Source organism: Oryza sativa, chromosome 3 (genome assembly GCF_034140825.1).
Source record: "Oryza sativa Japonica Group chromosome 3, ASM3414082v1".
Classification (NCBI taxonomy): Eukaryota; Viridiplantae; Streptophyta; class Magnoliopsida; order Poales; family Poaceae; genus Oryza; species Oryza sativa.
This window is the reverse complement of record NC_089037.1, coordinates 12,821,413-12,842,551: the sequence shown is the minus strand read 5'-3', so window position 1 is coordinate 12,842,551 and position 21,139 is coordinate 12,821,413. Positions and strand designations below refer to the sequence as shown.

Here is a 21,139-nt window from a genome sequence, read left to right as displayed (position 1 = left end):
GCTTTGGATATTATGTGTCTTTCAAGGCCTATCTGTCTCGACTATAGCACTTTAATTTTTGGACCACCAATATATTTGTTGATATTTTCTGTCAGCTGCGGGAAAATAAGAAACCATCATGCCTGCCATTAGCAAAAAAACAAAACCCACAATCGCGTACCTTTGAATAACATATTCGTTAGCTTGCAGGATGCTAAAGATATGTTGAGTAACGTGCAAACACACTGAATCAGCATATTAGAGGATAACAGAGCATACAAATTCTCTCTAAAACATCATAGGACCATGCAATGTTTAAGGATAGGGTTAATTTGATTCATGCCATTGCAAATATGGCATATTAGAAAAATGTCATTATAATTCACGTTATTGGTTGGATGCCACTGAAAATTTTTAAAATTGGAAACATGCCACTCCCGTCACTGTTCGGTCCTCCTTCCTCACGTCATCACTATTATCGTCAGTCTGTTACGCGCACGCGCAGGGAGAAGGCAAGCTAGCGCCGGCGCCGGCGATCAGCGAGAGGACGAGGTGGAGGACCTAGGAGACCTAGACGCCGTCGCCACCGCCGAGGTCGATCTTCTCAGTACCGCGGAACTTCCAACGCAGGCGACGGATGTGGAGCACGCGCTTGCCGTCGACGGTGACCGACATCGGGGCCAGGAGATAAGGACAGTATCGAGGCTGGGGCCGCGCCGCGCGCTTCGTCTTCCTGTACGCCTCCTCCGCCATGTTGTTCGCATTGAGCACCATCTCACCGTCGACCACGACCGCGACGAAGTACCCCGACGACGGCTCCGGCGAGCTGGCGCATGCGAACCGCGCGCGCATGAGGTCCCACGCCAAATCGACCTGCCGATCCTGCACGTGAAACCGCTTCGACCCACGCCGCCACCACAGCAGCCATGGCCAAACCCTGTAGGATCGAGATGTCGACTAGAGGGGGGTGTATAGGCGATTTAAAACTAAATGACACCTAATCAAAACTAACCTAAGTTGCTAGGCTTGGTGAGGGTGAACTCTAACTAAGCAACTAAGTTATATTTTGCAAACCTAGGGTGATAGTGGCTCAATTATATCTCTAGGAAAGTAAATCGCACTCCTATATCAATGTTTAGCAATCCTAGGGTGATATGATCTCAAGTATGTCTCTAGAAATGTAAATTGCACAAATGTAAATGCAACAATCAAATGAGACAAGGAGACAAGAGATTTTTCACCGAAGTTCGGAAACTCGTCGGTTTCCTACTCCCCGTTGAGGCGAGCCCAACTCCACCGCTCAACTACGAAGCCACCGCACGCCCCCTTCGTCAAGGGGTGGGCAAGGCGGGAGCCGGCCCACGGAGAGGACTACCCAAGCCTCGATCACTAGGGTAGTTCTTCCTTCACTCCGAAGGTGGTGAACTCCAAACCACTCACAAACCGGCGCCGGGCCTCCTCCACAATCTTCTTGGAGAGGTCACCGGGCAACTCCTCCACAAGCCGTCTAGAAGGCAGCAACCTACAAGAGTAACAAGCAATGACCCGGCGTGGAGATGATCAATCAAGTGCCACACTAGCTCTACAAATGGAAGCAATGCACTTGACTCTTGGCTAATTAACCCTCTAACACACTAGACGGATGAACACAAAGCTCAAGCAGGTGTGAGAGAGGTGCAAGGGGTGTATGCAATTGAATTGGGTGCCAAGAGAGTCCCCTTGCTGCTGGTGGGGGAGTATTTATAATCCCACCCACCAAAACTAGCCGTTGGGGGCAAAATCCCCCAATCATTGTGCTCTGCTGGTCTGACCGGAGGTATGTGGCCGGTCAGACCGTGCTACTCTGCAACGGCTAGAAAACTAGCCGTTGTAGTGCTGTCAGAGGGCCCCATCGGCCCGGCCGGACAGACCGGCGTTGAGTGGGCGGTCAGACTGGCCTCGGCTCGGTCTGACCGAATACGGCTTCGTCGGCTCTGTATCGGCCACCCCGAGTAGCACCATCCCGGCCTCCAGGGGGCCGGTCTGACCGCGCATGTGCTGCTTGTCAGACCGGCCTTATGGGCCGGTCAGACCACCGTTGTGAGGCCGGTTAGACCGGCCAGGGCACGCCGGTCAGACCGCCCCTGGTCAGGCCGAGCTCAGTGAAAACAAAGGTGAGTGTGTGTGTGTGATGAAAATGTGAGCACAAGTGAAAATGCAATGACCTAATGTGGCAATTTAATCATCTCTTTGCTAGGTCATTACCCCTTTTAATAGTACGACAAAACTAGAAAATAAACTAGCAAATTTGATCGCCCTACACCTCGATCAATTCTAAATTAAAGCATTAGTTTTACCGTCTTCTTTCTCTTTGCTTTGTGCCGTCAATTTTAATCCATCGATAGTCATCCATGCGCACACATGACGTGGACCTAACTTAAAATATTATCTTAATAGCAACGGTTAGTCCACAATTAGCGCTTGTTATTAATTACCAAAATTAACAACGGGGGCCTAGATGCTTCAATCTCTCCTTTTTTGGTAATTGATGACAAACACCACAAATATATATATAATCAAACATAGAACACATGGACATATATTGCAATGGCAATCAAAAGCTCCCCCTAAACATGTGCATATCAATCATAGACAATAAATATGGAGCCAATGCACATTTCAATATCACATTCCAACAAGCACAAAACACATTAGCAATATATCAATGTGAACTTCAATCCATAGGCATAAGATGGTCACATATATCAATATCACATACACCATCCATCATCGCACAAGTTCACATCTTAACCATCCAAAACACATAAGTCACAAATCATCCTAAAAGGGCTCACAAATAAACATAGGCTATTACAAGACCACGAGGGGTCCAAATGACATAGAGTTTAACAAAACGACAAAGAACACACAATATAGAGTAATAGCCCATACCCATACAAAATATAGCCCAAACCACCTTAACCTATTAGATATGAGGGCACTATCCTCACTACTACTAGTCCCAACCCACAAAAGATAGAGCACACTTTTCTCCCCCTTTTGGCATCAAGCACCAAAAAGGTCTTCACTCTTGTGGAGGAGAAGGAAGACGCACCGAAGTGGAAGGATGAGAAGCATCACGACGACGATGATACGCAAATGCTTGGGAGCTCTCCAACATTTGGACTCGAGAATCCAATGTACCCACTCTAGTGTGCAATCTCCCCACGGAAGCATTCAAGTCTCCAACATCAGTGCGCAAGCCACGAAAATCCTCATGTAATGCTTCATGCCCGGTAGACAAGCGTTGAATGCTTTCACTTAGGGTGTTAATAGCCCCAAGTACCGGGTTGAACTATTCGTTGGGTTGCATTCCAAAATAAGCATACTGTGGATGGAAGAAAGCATTTGGATCATACCCAGGAGGAGGAGGAGGTGCTGAGCTTGAGCTAGCTCCAGGATGAGAGGAGGGTGCCGCCCTAGGAGCACGGGGAGCTCCAAGCTGAAGGCGGGGCTTGTACTGCTTGAGCTTCTTCAAATTTTGCCCAGCAGCCCCAAGCTTGTCTTGAATCAACCTCATGACGTAAGGGGCATAATAGATTCCCTGAGTGAAGGTCCCCTTGGAGATGGCAGTCTCTTGCATCATAAGAGACACAATGTCGAACTGACGGCCCTGAATGATTTCATCGATGACGTGCCAAGCCACCCCGCTAATGTCATCATTGTTGCCAAGGCGAGGGAGGATGGTAGCTCTCACAATCCTATTAACCACACTAGGGATGGTCCTCAAGCCGGCAACCTTCCCATGTGTGTACCGCACTCCATCTTCATAAAACTGAGAGAGGTAGTCTATGGAGAGCGGATTGTGAGTGTGCTCCTCATGCAAGTCATCTCCAAAGTCCAAGCGAATATTGAGGAGCCGCCGGAATTGCCTCCTAGAGATAGAACACTGAAGAGTCTCGGACATCCACTTCATCTCACTATAGTCTCCAGCCACCCACACAGTAGCATAAAACCGCCGGATCAAATATTCATTGTAGTCTTGCTTGAGAGTTAGAATCCGGTCAACGCCAACAGTCTTGAAGAGATCCTGCAGGCCCTCAAACTCTAGAGTCTCATTGATGTCTCTCCAAAAAATCCACTTATGCTTTGCAAAAGCTTTCCCTGCATAAACTTGCTCATACACATACTTCTGGAAAGCGGTGTGAAAGCGGGGATCCGGGGTGTCCCGAGGCCTCAAAAACTGACCATGGTGCCTCAAGATGGTATACTGCGATGGATTCCTCATGTTCACAACAAACTGGATGGAGGGATCAATGTGCATATCATCACTTCCTTCGTCCTCATCCTCTCCACTTCCACTAACATCATCTCCACTTGCCTCCTCACTAGCCCCTTCAACATTGGCCTCAACCTCTTCATCACTTTGAGTGTACTCATCTCCGCTCAATTCCTCAGGCTCACTCACGGGATCCGGAGTGGGTGCACGACGACCATGGCGAGTGCGGGGAGGCATCACTGTCAAAGAGCAAAGGATGATAGATATTAGCAATAATTCTAGAAACAATTTGGAGAGGTGAAAAATTGTCTATATCCTGTGGAGGGGTGGTCAGACCACAGTCAGTAGGGCGGTCAGACCGACGGCATCAGGCCGGTCAGACCGCACGTGGTGGCCGGTCAGACCGCCCGCCGGTGGCCGGTCAGACCGACGGCTGCCGGCCAGTTAGACTGGGCGCACACGCCGGTCGGACCGGCGGCTGACCCACGGTCAGACCGCCTGTGGCTCCGAGCAGACCTCCTCCCACAAGTTCAAGCATCCAAAAATTTTCACATCTACTCATTTGAGTCTAAAAATTGCTAGAACAATATTGCACAAGAGTGGAACTAGAACATCAAAGGGTTGGACCTATTTCATCAAGATTGGAACAACTACCCATAGCCCTAGGGTGAAATAGATCGATTGGAGAGAATGCATAAGAGGGAGAGTGATTTACCGATTGGAGGAGTTGAATCACACCAAGAAACTAGTCTCTATTGGTGCAAATCGAAGAACACCTCGTGCTTCACCTAGGATTCCATGCCATGGATAAAAAACTCAACAAAAACACAAACTAATCCATGGAATAGAGAGAGGAAGCGGAGGAGAATCACTTACGGTGTAACCGGAGAGAAATCCGCGGTCAAACCGAATGGATTTGATGGAGGGAGGTGGCTAGGGTTTGGGAGAGGAGAGAGGAGGAGTTTTTTTCGAGTTGGGGAAGAAGATGGCTGAATGGGAGGAGATTGGGTCGGGTAGGGGAAGAGGGGAGAAGAAAAAAGACAAAAGACCTGGGCCCACCTGCCGACCGGTCAGACCGGCCCTATGTGGCCGGTCAGACCGCCGCACCTGTCCGGTCAGACCACGCGTATAGCGCTAGTCAGACCGCCAGGCCCCCTGCCAGCTGTGCACAGCCCTTGCACAAGCCAGCAACCCCCACACAATAAAATTCAATAAAAAAAATGATTTTTGGAGCAATTTTTGAAATGTGTGAGTTTAAATATTGCTAACCACCCATAATATTTGAAGATTATGATGATTTGCAACAAAACTCACTTAAGTGTTAGGAGGTGACCTTTTATGGTCTATAGGGGTTTTTGGGTGAATTTGATTTTCAAATAACTTTTGAATGATTTGGTTTTTGAAATAGGTTTGAATACCAAAAACATTTCAAATCTTCTTCTCTACCAACTTTGTTTTGAAACTTCTCTCAAATTCCTTCTCAATCTTATTTTGGCCAAAACTAAGAATCTAATTTCTTCAAAAGAGGGCCAAAATGGCATTTTTATTCAAAAATCATTTTTCTTGCAATGTGAGGCTTGGAAAACATATAGGAAACCTTTTGAAACATTTTCCAAGAGATAGTTTTCAAATTACATTGATTTTGCAAAAGTTTTGACTTATGTTGACTTGGGCATTTTGAAAATACTACTAGCACCACTAGTTGATTTGCTCACATATAAAGGGAAGTAGAGCACATGCAAGAGTGCAAAACTCCCCCTTAATGTGACATGCTCCATTTTCGCAATGAAGAACCAAATGGCATAAATCCAAAGCATAAGAGCAAATGAGAGCAAATATACATAATGCAAAAAGAAGCAACCATGATGCACCATCTCAAGCCACATTAGAGAAGTCTATGACAGTTCACTCATCATCAACTTGCAAAAGTGGGTTTCATCAAGAGGCTTGGTAAAAATGTCGGCTAGTTGATCGTCGGTTCTTATGTGGCTAATGACTATGTCACACTTGACAACATGGTCTCTTAGGAAGTGATGCCGTATGTCAATATGCTTGGTTCTAGAATGTTGGATCGGGTTATTGGCTATCTTTATGGCACTATCATTGTCATATAGGAGTGGGGTTTTGGTGAAGGACATGCCATTGTCCAACAATGTTTGTTTCATCCAAAGCAATTGGGCACAACAACTACCTGCCAAAACATATTCCGCCTCAGCAGTAGAGAGAGCTACGGAGTTTTGTTTCTTGGATGACCATGACACAAGGGATCTACCAAGCATTTGGCAACTACCGGATGTGCTCTTTCTATCCACTTTGCAACCGGCATAATCCGAATCGGAATAGCCAACAAGCTTAAACTTAGCACCTTTTGGGTACCACAAGCCAATAGTAGAGGAATGCTTTAAATATCTTAGAATCCTTTTCATGGCCACTAAGTGACACTCCTTTGGAGCGGCTTGAAACCGTGCACACATGCAAACACTAAACATGATATCCGGCCTAGATGTGGTAAGGTAAAGCAAGCTACCAATCATAGAACGATAAAGCTTTAAATCTACCGGTTTACCTCCCTCATCAAGGTCGAGATGCCCGTTGGTTGCCATAGGTGTCTTGATGGGCTTCGCATCCTCCAAGCCAAACCTCTTGAGTAGATCGTTGATGTACTTGGTTTGGCTCATGAACGTCCCATCCTTGAGTTGCTTGATTTGAAGTCTAGGGAAGAAGCTCAACTCTCCAATCATGGGCATCTCAAATTCCCTATACATCATATCACCAAATTCCTTGCAAAATACCTCACTAGTAGAACCGAATATGATGTCATCAACATAAATTTGACACACAAAGAAATCATCACCAATGATTTTTGTGAAAAGGGTGGTGTCAACTTTTCCAATTTTGAAATCCTTTGACAAAAGAAAATCTCTCAATCTTTCATACCAAGCCCTAGGAGCTTGTTTTAAACCATAAAGAGCTTTTGAGAGTTTATAAACATGGTTAGGATTTTTAGGATCTTCAAAACCGGGAGGTTGTTCAACAAAGACAAGTTCGGCAATTTCACCATTTAGAAAAGCACTTTTCACATCCATTTGAAATAGTTTTATATCAAAGCATGATGCAAATGCAAGAAGGATGCGAATAGCCTCAAGTCTTGCCACGGGGGCAAAAGTTTCACAAAAGTCCAAACCTTCAACTTGTGTGAAACCTTCTCACCACCAACCTTGCCTTGTTTCTCACCACCAACCTGTTCTCATCTTGTTCCTAAAGACCCACTTTGTCCCTATGATCTTTCAACCAAAGTCCACACCTTGTTTCTTGCAAAGTTGTTGAGCTCTTCATGCATAGCATTTATCCAATCCAGATCACAAAGAGCTTCATCTACATGTTTTGGCTCAAGACAAGAAACAAACGAGTAATGTTCACAAATCGAAGCGATACGAGATCGAGTTTGAACAATCTTACTAATGTCACCCAACACTTGGTCAATTGGGTGATCCTTGGAAACAGCGGTGTGTATCCTTGGTGGCATAGGTGGATCTTGTGCCTTCTCCTCCTCCACTTCAACTTGAGCTTGACTTGGCATAGCGGAAGTAGATGGCTCATCTTGAGTGGAGGTGGATGACATGTCTTCCACTTCAATAGGCTTGACATCTCCAATTGACATGTTCTTCATAGATCTCATCAAGCCTTCATCACCTACATCATCCAAATTCTCGCGCCCCTCTTGGGAGCCATTAGTCTCATCAAATTGAACATCGGCGGTTTCTTCCACAATACCTTTGTTCTTGTTGTAGACCCGGTATGCCTTGCTATTTGAGGCATAACCTAGAAGAAACCCTTCATCACACCGACTTTCAAATTTGGTTAGTCTAACACCCTTTCGATAAATATAACACTTGCAACCAAAAACACGAAAATATGCAACATTTGGCTTCCTCCCAACAATTAGCTCATAGGAAGTCTTTTTCAAGAGACGATGCAAATAAAGCCTATTGGTTGCATGGCAAGCGGTGTTTATGGCTTCCGCCCAAAAGGAATCGGAAACACCATATTCATCAAGCATAGTCCTTGCCATCTCAATCAATGTACGATTTTTCCTCTCCACTACACCATTTTGTTGAGGTGAGTAGGTAGCGGAAAGTTCATGTTTGATACCAAGATCATCACAATAGTCCTCGATATTGGTATTCTTAAACTCGGAACCATTGTCACTTCTAATTTTCACAAGAGTGCAATTAAATTCATTTTGGGCCCTTTTTGCAAACTTTTTGAAAAGCTCGGCAACAATAGACTTATCATGCAAAAAGAACACCCAAGTATAGCGAGAATAATCATCAACAATCACAAGACAATGACTATTACCACCAATGCCCTTATAGGTTGTTGGGCCAAACAAATCCATATGCAAGAGCTCCAATGGTCTAGATGTGGACATGATACTCTTAGTAGGATGAGAACATGCAACTTGCTTGCCGGCTTGAAAAGCACTACAAAGCTTATCTTTCTAAAACTCCACATCTTTCAAGCCCACAACTAGATCACGTTTTGAAAGTTTGCTCAATTGATTCATGCCAACATGGGCTAGCCTCCTATGCCAAAGCCAACCCAATGAAGTTTTGCAACTAAACAAGTTTTCAAATTTGCTTCACTAGAATTGAAATCAACCAAATAAAGATTTCCATATCTAAAACCTTTGAACACACAAGACTTGTCAAGAAGGCTAGAAACAATAACTTCTTGCGGGAAGAAAGCACATGACAAGCGAAGATCACAAATTTGAGCAACCGAAAGCAAATTGAAATTTAGAGATTTAACAAGAGAGACATTATCAATTGACAAATCATTGGAGACAGCAATTTTACCTAACCCAATTACCTTTCCTTTGCTATTGTCTCCAAATGTCACTTTCTCTTGTTCTTTCCCTCCTACTTCAAATGTGGTGAACATAGCCCTATCACCGGTCATGTGTTGAGTGCATCCACTATCAAGCACCCAATGGCTCACACCGGTGCGGTAGTTCACCTACAAAAGAAGATCAAGCTCTTTTAGGTATCCAAACTTGTTTGGGTCCTTCGAGGTTAGAGACCAAAGCTTTGGGCACCCAAATGGCATTCTTTTTACCACCGAGTATAGGGGAACCCACATATCTAGCAACAATGCTACCATCATGAGCCTTCCTAAGCATATAATGAGAATCAAACATACATGTCTTAGGAGGCTTACCACCGGGGCAATCATTCACCAAATGTCCAACCTTACGGCACTTGGAGCAATACTTACCATTGTTCTTGACAAAATGAGTGGCACGGTGAGAAGGTTTCTTACCCTTCTTTGGAATGAATCCAAGTCCCTCCTTGTTAAGGATGCACCGTTGCTCACTCAAAATCTTGTCAAGAGTGTTCTTACCCTTGAAGCACCTCTCCAAACTCTTGTTGAGCTTGGCCACTTGCTCCTTAAGCTCATTGTTCTCAACAACAAGTGAGGCATCACAAATGGAAATACAAGAGCTAGAGCTAGAGCTAAGCATATCCACAAAATCATCACAAGAGGTAGAAATGCTAGATGATGCAACATGAGCAATATGGCAAGTAGCACTATTATCAAGCAAATCACAAGATATGCCAACATCAATGAGAGCTCCATGTTGAGTAGTGGAAAGGAGGTTGTCATGAGCTTCCTTAAGCTTCTCATGAGAAATGGTAAGTCTCTCATGAGAGGTCTTTAGCTCCTCATACAAGACCTCCAAAGAAGGATGATCCTTCTTTAGGGCCTTAAACTTGACAATCTCCTTCTTATTATAAGCATGGAGCTCCTCAAACATACTCACAAGCTCATCATAGGAAACATCATCACAATCATCATCACTGTCACTATCACTAAGAGATGTTACCTTAGAGGAGCCCTTTGCCATGAGACAAAGTGGAGCGAAGAGTGATGGAGCATCCTTCATGGCAACAACGGCCATCTTCTTCTTCTTGGAGCTTGCATCTTCACCACCTTCTTCCTCAGACCCGGATGAGGCGGAGCTCTCCTCATTTGAGTCCCATTCCCCGATGAATGCCTCAATCTTCTTGCCTTCCTTCTTGAGCTTCTTCATGAGCCTTTAGCCTCCACTCTTCTTCTTGGATGACTTGTCTCCATCATCATCCTTGGAAGGGCACTTGGAAGCAAAGTGTCCCTTCTCACCACACTCAAAGCACCTCAAGTTGGAGAGAGTCTTGTTGGGTCTTCTATTTCTTCTCCTGTTTGAGTTGGAGCCCATTCATCTCTCCTTTCTCCTTCCCAAGAGATCATTGAACCTTCTAGCAAGAAGGGCAATCACTTCCTCCAAGTCCTCATTGACTTCATTCACCTTGCCCTTGCCCTTATCTTCAACTTCGGCTAGGAGAGCAATGCACTTCTTGGAAGGTGAGGCTTCCTCCATCTCCTTCTTCTTCAACTTGTACATGTCATTGGTGTTGATCTTCCCCAAGAGGCTTGCGGGTGTCATCCTTGACATGTCGGAGTTGACGAGCATGGTGACAAGGGTCTCATACTTCTCCGGTAGAGCCATAAGCATCTTTTGGGCAACCTCAAGATCGGTGTAGTTTGCCCCAAGCCCCTTGAGATCATTCACAATGACATTGAGCCTCCCATATATGTCATTCACACTCTCATGAGGCAACATGGAGAATGTCTCATATTGGATCTTGAGGAAATGAAGCTTGGCATCCTTGTACTCGCTTGCGCCCTCATTGATCTCCGCCAACTTGTTCCAAATCTCATATGCGGTCTCAAGGTTGCTCACTCTATCGAACTCCTCTTGGCTCAAAGAGTTGAACAAAGCATTCATAGCTTGGGCATTGAGTTGGAGGTTGCGGTGATCAATCTCCGTCAAGGGCGTGCCGGTGATAGCAAAGCCTACATCCACAATAATCCAAATATGGAAGCTCATAGCTTTGAGGTGAGTAGACATTTTAATTTTCCAAGTGGAGTAGTTTGTGCCATAAAACATGGGAGCCTTCCCTACATGGTTCACCTCGTTCGACATCTTCTCTCTAGGCGGTGAAGCCTAATCAAGAGAGACCAAGCTCTGATACCACTTGTAGGATCGAGATGTCGACTAGAGGGGGGGTGAATAGGCGAATTAAAACTAAATGACACCTAATCAAAACTAACCTAAGTTGCTAGGCTTGGTGAGGGTGAACTCTAACTAAGCAACTAAGTTATGTTTTGCACTTGACTCTTGGCTAATTAACCCTCTAACACACTAGATGGATGAACACAAAGCTCAAGTGGGTGTGAGAGAGGTGCAAGGGGTGTATGCAATTGAATTGGGTGCCAATAGAGTCCCCTTGATGCTGGTGGGGGAGTATTTATACTCCCACCCACCAAAACTAGCCGTTGGGGTCGAAATCCCCCAATCATTGTGCTCTGCCGGTCTGACCGGAGGTATGTGGCCGGTCAGACCGTGCTACTCTGCAACGGCTAGAAAACTAGCCGTTGTAGTGCTGTCAGAGGGCCCCATCGGCCCGGTCGGTCAAACCGGCCTCGGCTCGGTCTGACCGAATACGGCTCCGTTGGCTTTGTATCGGCCACCCTGAGTAGCACCATCCCGACCTCCAGGGGGCCGGTCTGACCGCGCATGTGCTGCTGGTCAGACCGGCCTTATGGGCCGGTCAGACCGCCGTTGTGAGGCCGGTCAGACCGGCCAGGGCACGCCGGTCAGACCGCCCCTGGTCAGGCCAAGCTGGAAGGAAGATGGAAGAGAGAAGGAAGAAAGACGGAGAAGGAATGGAGATGGATGAAAACCTGACGGCAGTGGCACGGTTCTAATTTTGTAAATTTCTAGTGGTATAGTTACGAATAGACGAATTATAATGGCATTTTTCTGAATAGCCAAATTTGCAATGGCATGGATCAAATTAACCCTTAAGGGTATATGTGTATTGAGAATGAGAAAAAAAATGTCTACCTGCTAGGTATGCATCCATTTTTGAGAGTTAAAGTCTATGAATATCTTTTAATATCATGTTGATTCATCTAGTTCAGATGATTTTAATCAGCATTTTTCTGATGATTTGCTTGCTTGGCTGCAGGTACTATATTATACCTAGCTAGTATCGTATCCCTACCTAAGTTGAATTATTTGGGACGGAGGAAGTATGAAATAGAAAATGAGGCCTACAGAAGTACTCCATCCATCCCATGAAAAAATATGTATTGGATGTAACACATCTAATATAATGTGTTAGAATAAATGGGCTAGGCCCGATTTTTCTATTAAAATCTCAAGGGCCCATAATAAATGTTAAGGATAATAATACCACCCTAGGAATTAAAAGTGGAGTATCTCAACTTAAATAGGGAGTTATTGGAGGCTCCCTGTTGACCGGTTGAGGTGGGAATCGGAAAGCCACACGCGCGAGCTGAGCCGGCCGGGCCGAGGGCGTGGGCGAGCCGTGGCGTGCGTCTCTCTCGAGATCCTTTTGCAACGGACCGGAATCCAACCCCGCGAGATTGCCTCTCTAACGGGCAGGCGATTCAATACGCATTGATCGTGTCGTTACTGTGGCAACGGGCGGATTCCTCTCATGCGCTATTAGGAAACAGAGACCCCGATCAGATCTCTACGCTTAGTTTCCAATCGCTGGTTCTTCCTCCTTGCGCTTGTGTTGTTTCTATTTCAATCGCTGGTTCTTCCTCCTTGCACCTGTGCTGTTTCTGTTTTCCCGGTTCTGATCGCTTGCACGCACTAGAGACGAGATTGCCTCTCTGACGGGCAAGCAATTCAATACGCATTGATCGTGTCGTTACTGCGGCAACGGGCGGATTCCTCTCATGCGCTATTAGGAAACAGAGACCCCGATCAGATCTCCACGCTTAGTTTCCAATCGCGGGTTCTTCCTCCTTATGCATGTGCTATTTCTGTTTCCCCTGTTCTGATCGCTTGCGCGCACTAGAGATCGGAACGAGCAGAGCCTTCAGAACCACACCTTCGCCTGAGATCTGCATCGGGTAGGTGGGTGATCAGGTTTTGGGGGAGTGCTTCCTCACGACTACTCTTCTTCTCTTGTTCGTCGTTCGTTCATCTGCATCACCATGTCTGGAGCTACAGCACCCGGAGCTGGAGATGGCGCACCCGGAGCTGGAGATGGCGCACCGGGAGCTGAAGCTGGCGCACCGATCGACAACACCAACGGAGGCAGTTCTGCCTTACAATCCAGCGGAGGGACTTTCACAGGGTATAACTTTCTACCGCTATCTTTGTTTTTGTTACTTCTGTTAGTCGCAATACTATTGCGTTCTCTACATGATGATGATGCTTATTCTATCTTAAGTATGCTCCTGGTTATGTTTAATTTTATCACTAGATCACCTCACATTGTTTATGCCATAATTATTGTCTTAATAATTTGGATTAAAATATGCTGATATATGACTATATTTTCAACATAATGAATCTGGACATGTCTCTGTTCAGATTCGTTGTACTAGGATGTGTACATTCAGTTTTAGATTTATATTTTTAGGGGGTGTTTAGATCCATGGGTGTAAAATTTTGGTGTGTCACATCGGTTATTATATAGGGTGTCACATGGAGTATTCGGGCACTAATAAAAAACTAATTACATAATCCGTCAGTAAACCACGAGACAAATTTATTAAGCCTAATAATCTATCATTAGCAAATGTTTACTGTAGCACATATTGTCAAATCATGAAGTAATTAGGCTTACTAAAAGATTTGTCTTGCAAATTAGTCGTAATATGTGCAATTAGTTATTTTTTAACCTGTATTTAATACTTCATACATGTATTCAAATATTCAATGTGACAGGATGTAAAACATTCGATGTGATAGGATGTACTCCCTCCGTCCCAAAATAAGTGCAGTTTTAGCACTGTTTATGTCTGTTTGACCGTTCATCTTATTTAAAAAAAATGTATAATTAGTATTTTTATTGTTATTACATGATAAAACATGGGTAGTACTTTATGTGTGACTATTTTTTTTAATTTTTTCATAAATTTTTCAAATAAGACGAACGGTCAAAACGCTAAACACGGATATCTATGGCTGCACTTATTTTGGTACGGAGATAGTAATGTTTTGAGTTGGATAAACAGGGACTTAATATGGAGGAAGTAGGGTATAATGGTGCTCTGGCTGAGGCCTGTTTTGTCTCTTTGTGACATAAAGCATTCCTGGTTTCCTAAGGTGGTTTTGGTTCCTTCGGTGGTTTCGAAATTCTAAAATCCTTGTGCTTGAAGAAAAGGAGTTTTTCCTTTTCTTTTTTCTCTCGGAAACATGAAAGGACACACATCCTCTTGCCTGTATCAATCATTTGGATTACTCCCGACGAAGAAAAATCTAGTACCGCTGCTAGTCACTATTCCAACATGGCATTGAATATTTGTTTGATTCGCAACCACAATTTCCCACGTGACGCAGTTTGTTTTAGGTTAGAAATTTCCATAACTATCGCTCTCTATTTACATTTCTCTGAAATACTTAAAATTTAGGATGTGACAAAGTTTAAAGTTTATTTACTTTAATACCCAATCTTCTATTCTTTATATATACTCCCTCCATTTCTAAATATTTGACACCGTGTTAACTTTTTAACACATGTTTGACCGTTCGTCTTATTAAAAACTTTTGTGAAATATGTAAAACTATATGTATACGTAGAAGTATATTTAGCAATAAATCATATGATAGGAAAAGAATTAATAATTATTTAAATTTTTTGAATAAGACAAATGGTCAAACATATTTAAAAAATTCAACGGCGTCAAATATTTAGAAACGGATGGGAGTAGTTGGCACCCACTAACACCTATTAGAAACTAAAACTCAACATACAAGTATGTCATTTCATCACCCACTACTAATTAGCATCTTAAGTGTCATACAAGTATGACTCATTATCTTCTCCCATATTATTTTCATAACATTTTTAACATTCATCATTTGTACAATAATTTCAAATATATCCATCCATCAATTCCGCTGCAAAGCGTGGGGGTATCATATAGTACTTTCTACATAAAGTTGTAACCCAGTAAGTCGAAAGCTCAACATGCAAACATGTCACTTTATCATCCACTAACAATAATTATAAACAAAGCTCATGCATAGAACATCATCTACAATTCATTGAATTATATAAATCAACACGGAAGAATATAAAATAATCACCCTTCATATTATTTTCACAATATTTTCAACATAAATATACTTTCTATATAGTTGTAATCCACCAAGTCTAAAACTCAACATACAAGCATGTCACTTCATCATCCACTAGCACTAATTACACAAAACTCATGCATGCAGCATCATCTACAATTAATTGAGTTCTACAAATCAATATGTTAGCATATCAAATAATCACCATTTATATTATTTTTACAATATTTTCAACATAAAATACTTTGTATATAGTTGTAACCCACTAAGTCTTGAAAAAAAACTCAACATGCAAATATGTCACCTCATCATCCTCCAACAAAAATTACAAACAAAGCTCATGCATGCAACATCATATGCAATTCATTGAATTTTACAAATCAATATGTAAACATATCAAATAATCACCCTTCATATTATTTTCATAATATTTTCAACATAAATACGAATGATTTTTATAATACTTAACATAATTTATTTGTTCCATATAATCAAAGAGTGGGATATCATATTTCATCCATAATCTCCCGTAAAGTCTACTAAATTTATTTCTCTTTGAACATAGTTTCATAAATCAATTTCATTTGTCGTTAACAACTAATATGATTTTTACTCTTTGCTCGATTATTGAAAAAACATATTAAAAAATACTTAGTATTTTCGCAGTAAAGCACAGTGAATCACCTAGTTAAAATATCATCAATACCAAAATGTTAAGCTTTGACCACACCAATTCTTTTACTACTTATATATATATATATATATATATATATATATATATATATATATATATATATATATATATATATATATGTTGCTGGCACAATTTAGTAGCAAACATAACACCAGCCAAAATAATATTTAAAGTTACAGTAATTTAGTTGGACACATTGTAGTTTTAAATTAAAATAGATTTTAAATTATATAATAAATAATCTTTTATCGGTATCGTGTACTATTCCACATCCACACAGTGAAAAATGTAGCTATACACTCCCAGTTCAAGATTTTTATTACTCTCTCCATTCCAAAATATAAGGCATAACCACCCCTAACCCAAATACAAAGAAAATAATTATTATCGTCTTGTAGTTTGGATCATTCTAATAAATACAATACATACATTCAATAGAATTAGAGAACATGTGAGTGGAGGATTTAAAAAAGTAATAATTTAACGAAGAAGGGGTCATAGTTAATTGCCTACATATATGCATGCCTTATATTATAAAATATTAAAAAATTGGTTGTGTCCTATATTATGAAATGGATGGAATGGATGGAGTACTACCGTTCAAGATTTGTATGGCAAAGTTATTTTAGAGGGTGTTTGGGAGAGAGGGGCTAAACTAGATACTTATGTTTCCCAAACACCCCCTTAGCCCTCCCAGTGCCAACAGTCCACGTCGTCGTCGTCATCCGCAGAGCAGCCAAGAGAACGGAGACAAGTTTTTATACCGCAAAGCTACAGGCAGCCACACTGAAGCCTCGGGCCCCAATAATCTGGGAACCCACATGGCAGCCTTGCCCGTCGTTGCCGCTCGCGTACGCCACCGCCGGTTGCTTAAGAGCAAGTTTAGGATCGGCTTAGGCCCTATTTCTTTCATCTTAGAATTATTATAATCTAGATTAAGAGTCAAGATTACTATAAGCTAGATTGTTATAATATGTAATAGAATAAGCGGTTAGTTGTTAAGCTAGATTGTTATAATATGTAATAGAATAAGCGGTTAGTTGTTTCTTTTCTAGATTATTAGAGCTTAAATTATTGGGTTTGCAAGTCTAAAGAGGGAGTAGGGTGGCATGGTGGGTAATTTTTCACACAATAATCTGGAAAAAAGCTTACCTAAATGAGCTTATCAGATTATAATAAGCTAGGCTCCAGATTATAATAAGCTACTTTAATAAGTTGTATGTTTCTTTCAGCTTACTCCCAATAATCTGGATTATAATAATCCTAAGCTGAAAGAAACAGGGCCTTAGTTTCTAACTTTTTCTTCAAACTTTCAATTTTTCATCACATCAAAACTTTTCTACACACGTAAACTTTCAACATTTTTCTTCAAACTTTTAATTTTAGCGTGGAACTAAACACACCCTCACTACTTCCTCTATTATCGACGCACAATAAATACTTGTTATATAAAATTACCTATAAGTTTTCTTCTTCTCGAATTTAATTTATATGTTAGTATTTGTTTTGAAGCACGTGTAAAGCTAACTCTCGTGTAAAACCAACATATTTTTAGTTCTTGCATATGAGATTCATTCTAGGAGTGTGATATTCTAGGATGATCTTATCTCAACCTAGATTGTTATATTTTCCCTCCAACCTAGATTGTTATATTTTCCAACTGAGGGAGTAGTCTAAGCTACTCCCTCCGTCCAAAAAAAAAAAGAAAAACTCTGGATTTCCGTGCCAACGTTTGACCGTCTGTCTTATATGAAATTTTTTTATAATTAGTATTTTCATTGCTGTTAGATGATAAAACATGATTAATACTTTATACATAACTTATTTTTTTAATTTTTTTCATAATTTTTTTAAATAATACGATCAAACGTTGTACATGGAAATGAGGGTTTGTTTTTTTATACGGAGTGAGTATTATTATCGATGCTGTGTATCCGGCCGTGTCACGTGAAGCCCGGTACGGCCCCGACCCGGCGAGACCGCCAGCTGGCGCGCTGCGAGAGGCGCGTGAGGTGGGCCACCCCACGTGCGCAGCCTCGCCCACCGATCTTATCCATACCCTGGCCCACCTCGCCCCACGCCGCGTCGCTTCCGCGCCCCGCAACGCGACACCCACGGTGCACCACCCCGCGGCCACCTGGCCTACCTCGCCTCTCCCGTGGGCCCCACTGGCATCCACACGGCGGTCCATGGACCGGGCTCACGTGGGCCTCGCTCCCCGTGGCCGTGGCCCGCTCCTATAAATAGGCTCCCCCGCCACTTCACTTCTTCTTCTCCCCAGATCCGAAGCGAGAAGCCTCTTTTGGATCTATCCATTCGGGTCACCGTGGCAGTTCGGTAATTTTGGCGGAGAGGAGGAGGAGGACGACGACGACGACGACGTGATGGGTCTCCTCGACAAGCTGTGGGACGACACCGTCGCGGGGCCCCGCCCCGACACCGGCCTCGGCCGCCTCCGCAAGCACGCCGCCGCCCGCCCCGCCGCCGTCAAGATCAACGGTGAACACACCACCACCACCCACCGACGCCGCCGCCGCCTTTGGAATTTACCTTCGATCTGACTCCTCCGTTGTGTTTTTTTCGGTGCAGACCCGACAGGGGACGCGGCGATGGTGGCCGTCCCGCCGACGACGCCGGCCGGGGCGGAGGAGGCGCCGGTGAAGGTGACGCGCAGCATCATGATCAAGCGCCCCGCGGGGTACCCGGCGTCGCCGAGGAGCGCGGCCAGCACGCCGCCGGCCTCCCCCGCCGGATCCACCCCTCCCATCTCGCCGTTCGCCGGCGCCGGTGAGTTCCCGGGATTCCACACGCTCTCTCTCTCTCCCAACTTTTCGGTACGGTAACGGTAGGGGGTAGTTTGGTAATTTCACCCGCCCCTTGCGTGATGGGGAATGCCGTGATGGGTAGGCAGCTGTCAGCTGCGCGGGGTTTTGTCCGGGAGTTAGGAAGCGTCTAGATGAGCTCATGGGCATTTTGGACATTTCTGCATCCTCGGTGAGTGGGTGCTCTAGCTCTCTGGTCTCCATCATGGATTCATGGCTGGATATTAACCCTACTACTGATTTATTATTGGATACAAGTTATCATGCGTGACTTGAAATGCAGCAACAATCGGATAAACGTAGCTATCATGCTTCACCTCTGGATGGTGGCTTTGCGGTAAGCGGTAGCCTTCAAGTGGAAAATGATGACGCATTTTTTTCTTAATTTAAGAATTAAAATGGATAAACGGAAGATAGGTATTGACCTGCCTTTTCTAGTATTCTAATATTTTATATATAGTGCAGGCGTGTTAATTCGTTGTATGTCTGAGAAGAAGTCTTTGGTTATTATTGGCCAGTTGGCCTAATTGTAACCTCTGTGTGTAGATAATTTGGATGGGGATGCTTGACAAATCAAGATCCATAGATAGACATGATAATAACAATACCAAGTCGTCCACCAGACTACCCAGTTACTGAAAAGAGCTCGTGCTTTAAGAAACGTACTATAATTAAAACCTGATAGCCAAAATGAATCCGTTTTATGCCAACTTGCATGCATATAGTATGCTTTCTTTTCATTTATGTGTCCAAAGAGGTAGGAATAACTGTATGGATTTAGAAAATAGAGTCATCTTCTGTAGTATTATAGTACTTTTATCATAATTTATCAAGATGTTTTAATTAAAAGTTCAAGAGATACTGCTTCTAAATCCAAGTATATAAATGTTTCAGTTTCCAAGTCCATAACTGAAACAAGTGATACATAGTTTCTTGTTTCTTTGATCTCTTCGGTACATGATGAATTTCCATTCACTCTTTGGGACCAGGGTGAGTGGCAGAGTTCGTATGTATCACTTGTTAGATTAATATTGTTGATTTCGTAAGTACATAAGGCAAACATCCAGCACTCTATTAATTGCTCATTGGTTCCAAGTGTTCCAGCTCCTATTTATCTTCTTTTTCCAGATACTACTGGTACCTTGCTTAATCTTGAGAAACTGAATTCTCCAGGTGGTCGCTTCAGAAGGAAATCATCGTCCGACGCATATGAGAGGGCAACACCTGGGACAACCAGTCACCCTCCTCCCTTTGAAGTGTGAGCCCCCAGCGTGCTCACGCTCGTTTTTGCTCCTAGGCCAGCGTCTACTGCACACACAAGGCAGAGGAGGAGGAGAGACATATCAGAGACCGAAGCGGATGGAAGTCGAGTGTTGTCTACCTATCTTACCTCTACTACTGTGATATAACGTAGATGCTACTAGTAATTAAGTACGCCTGCTGCTGCTCGCCGTCTACTATGTTGAGTCGTGTATGGTTTGTGTAGTAAGGTTGTCGTCTGCTGTGTCATATATGTACATATGTTTGCTCTGGGCTGCGATGGAGCTTGCTGCAGTCTGCAGCCAAGCCCGCAGTTCATCGCTGCGTCGTGTTTTCGCGTCCTTTTAAGCCCTCTGCAACTATGTCAAATGGATGGGCATGTGGAGGATGGTGGAATGAGCTTTCAGGCTGTGATGCTAAAGATGGAAGCACTGATGGCTGGTGTGTGATTTTGCTTGATGTATTATCTGAATTCTCAAGTAGTAGATGCTTTGCTTGAACCTTGTATATTTGCAATGCTCGAGGCTTCTTGGCTAGAAGATGTTTTGCTTGAACCCTGTATATTTGGAATGTTCCAATAAGCTAACTGGCCTGTCTTTTGTGCATGTTCGCTGTCTGGTCTGGATGCTTTGATAATTGGGATTCGTAAGAGGTCTGAAAAGTGTTAACACTAAACCAGATCGCAAGGCAAATGCAAGCTATTAGATCGCCAGTTGGAATCTTACTGTGACTTAGTGATTGCAAGAGCCAAGTAACCTATCTGTTCCCACCCTGTCAAAACAAAGAGATCATACATAACTCATTCAAACGTGCAGAGTTTGCATCTTCGGAACCGAGCAAACCATCCTTCGGTGAAGTAGAACTATGTATGCGTAGCTGTGAATTACTCCCTTTGTCTGAGATAAAGAATCTAAACTAACTTCTGGCTATGAATGCTATGTCCATATTACTAG

At 43.3% G+C, this 21,139-nt stretch overlaps 1 protein-coding gene across 2 annotated transcripts; it reads left to right on the top strand.

Moving 5' to 3' along the window:
* The first annotated feature begins 18,377 nt into the window (after positions 1–18,377).
* Positions 18,378–20,791, top strand: LOC4332799 (dormancy-associated protein homolog 3). Of its 2 annotated transcripts, none has more exons than XR_001544707.3 (3): positions 18,378–18,603; positions 18,694–19,263; positions 20,100–20,791. XR_001544707.3 is itself a non-coding variant. In XM_015776573.3 (3 exons), exons 1-3 carry the CDS (start codon positions 18,489–18,491, stop codon positions 20,186–20,188), a joined length of 402 nt encoding a protein of 133 aa, XP_015632059.1. In that variant the 5' UTR covers positions 18,378–18,488; the 3' UTR covers positions 20,189–20,791. The 2 variants fall into 2 exon arrangements, 1 of the variants encoding a protein (XP_015632059.1); XM_015776573.3 differs by having other exon boundaries at positions 18,694–18,891.
* The last annotated feature ends 348 nt before the right edge of the window (positions 20,792–21,139 follow it).

What these genes read in the sequence shown, in the direction of transcription:
- LOC4332799 (XM_015776573.3), top strand. Translation starts at nt 18,489, where the DNA reads ATGGGTCTCCTCGACAAGCTGTGGGACGACACCGTCGCGGGGCCCCGC. An exon ending in CGCCGCCGTCAAGATCAACG is followed by an intron (nt 18,604 to 18,693) that starts GTGAACACACCA and finishes TTTTCGGTGCAG; the next exon opens with ACCCGACAGGGGACGCGGCG. An exon ending in CTCGCCGTTCGCCGGCGCCG is followed by an intron (nt 18,892 to 20,099) that starts GTGAGTTCCCGG and finishes TGAATTCTCCAG; the next exon opens with GTGGTCGCTTCAGAAGGAAA.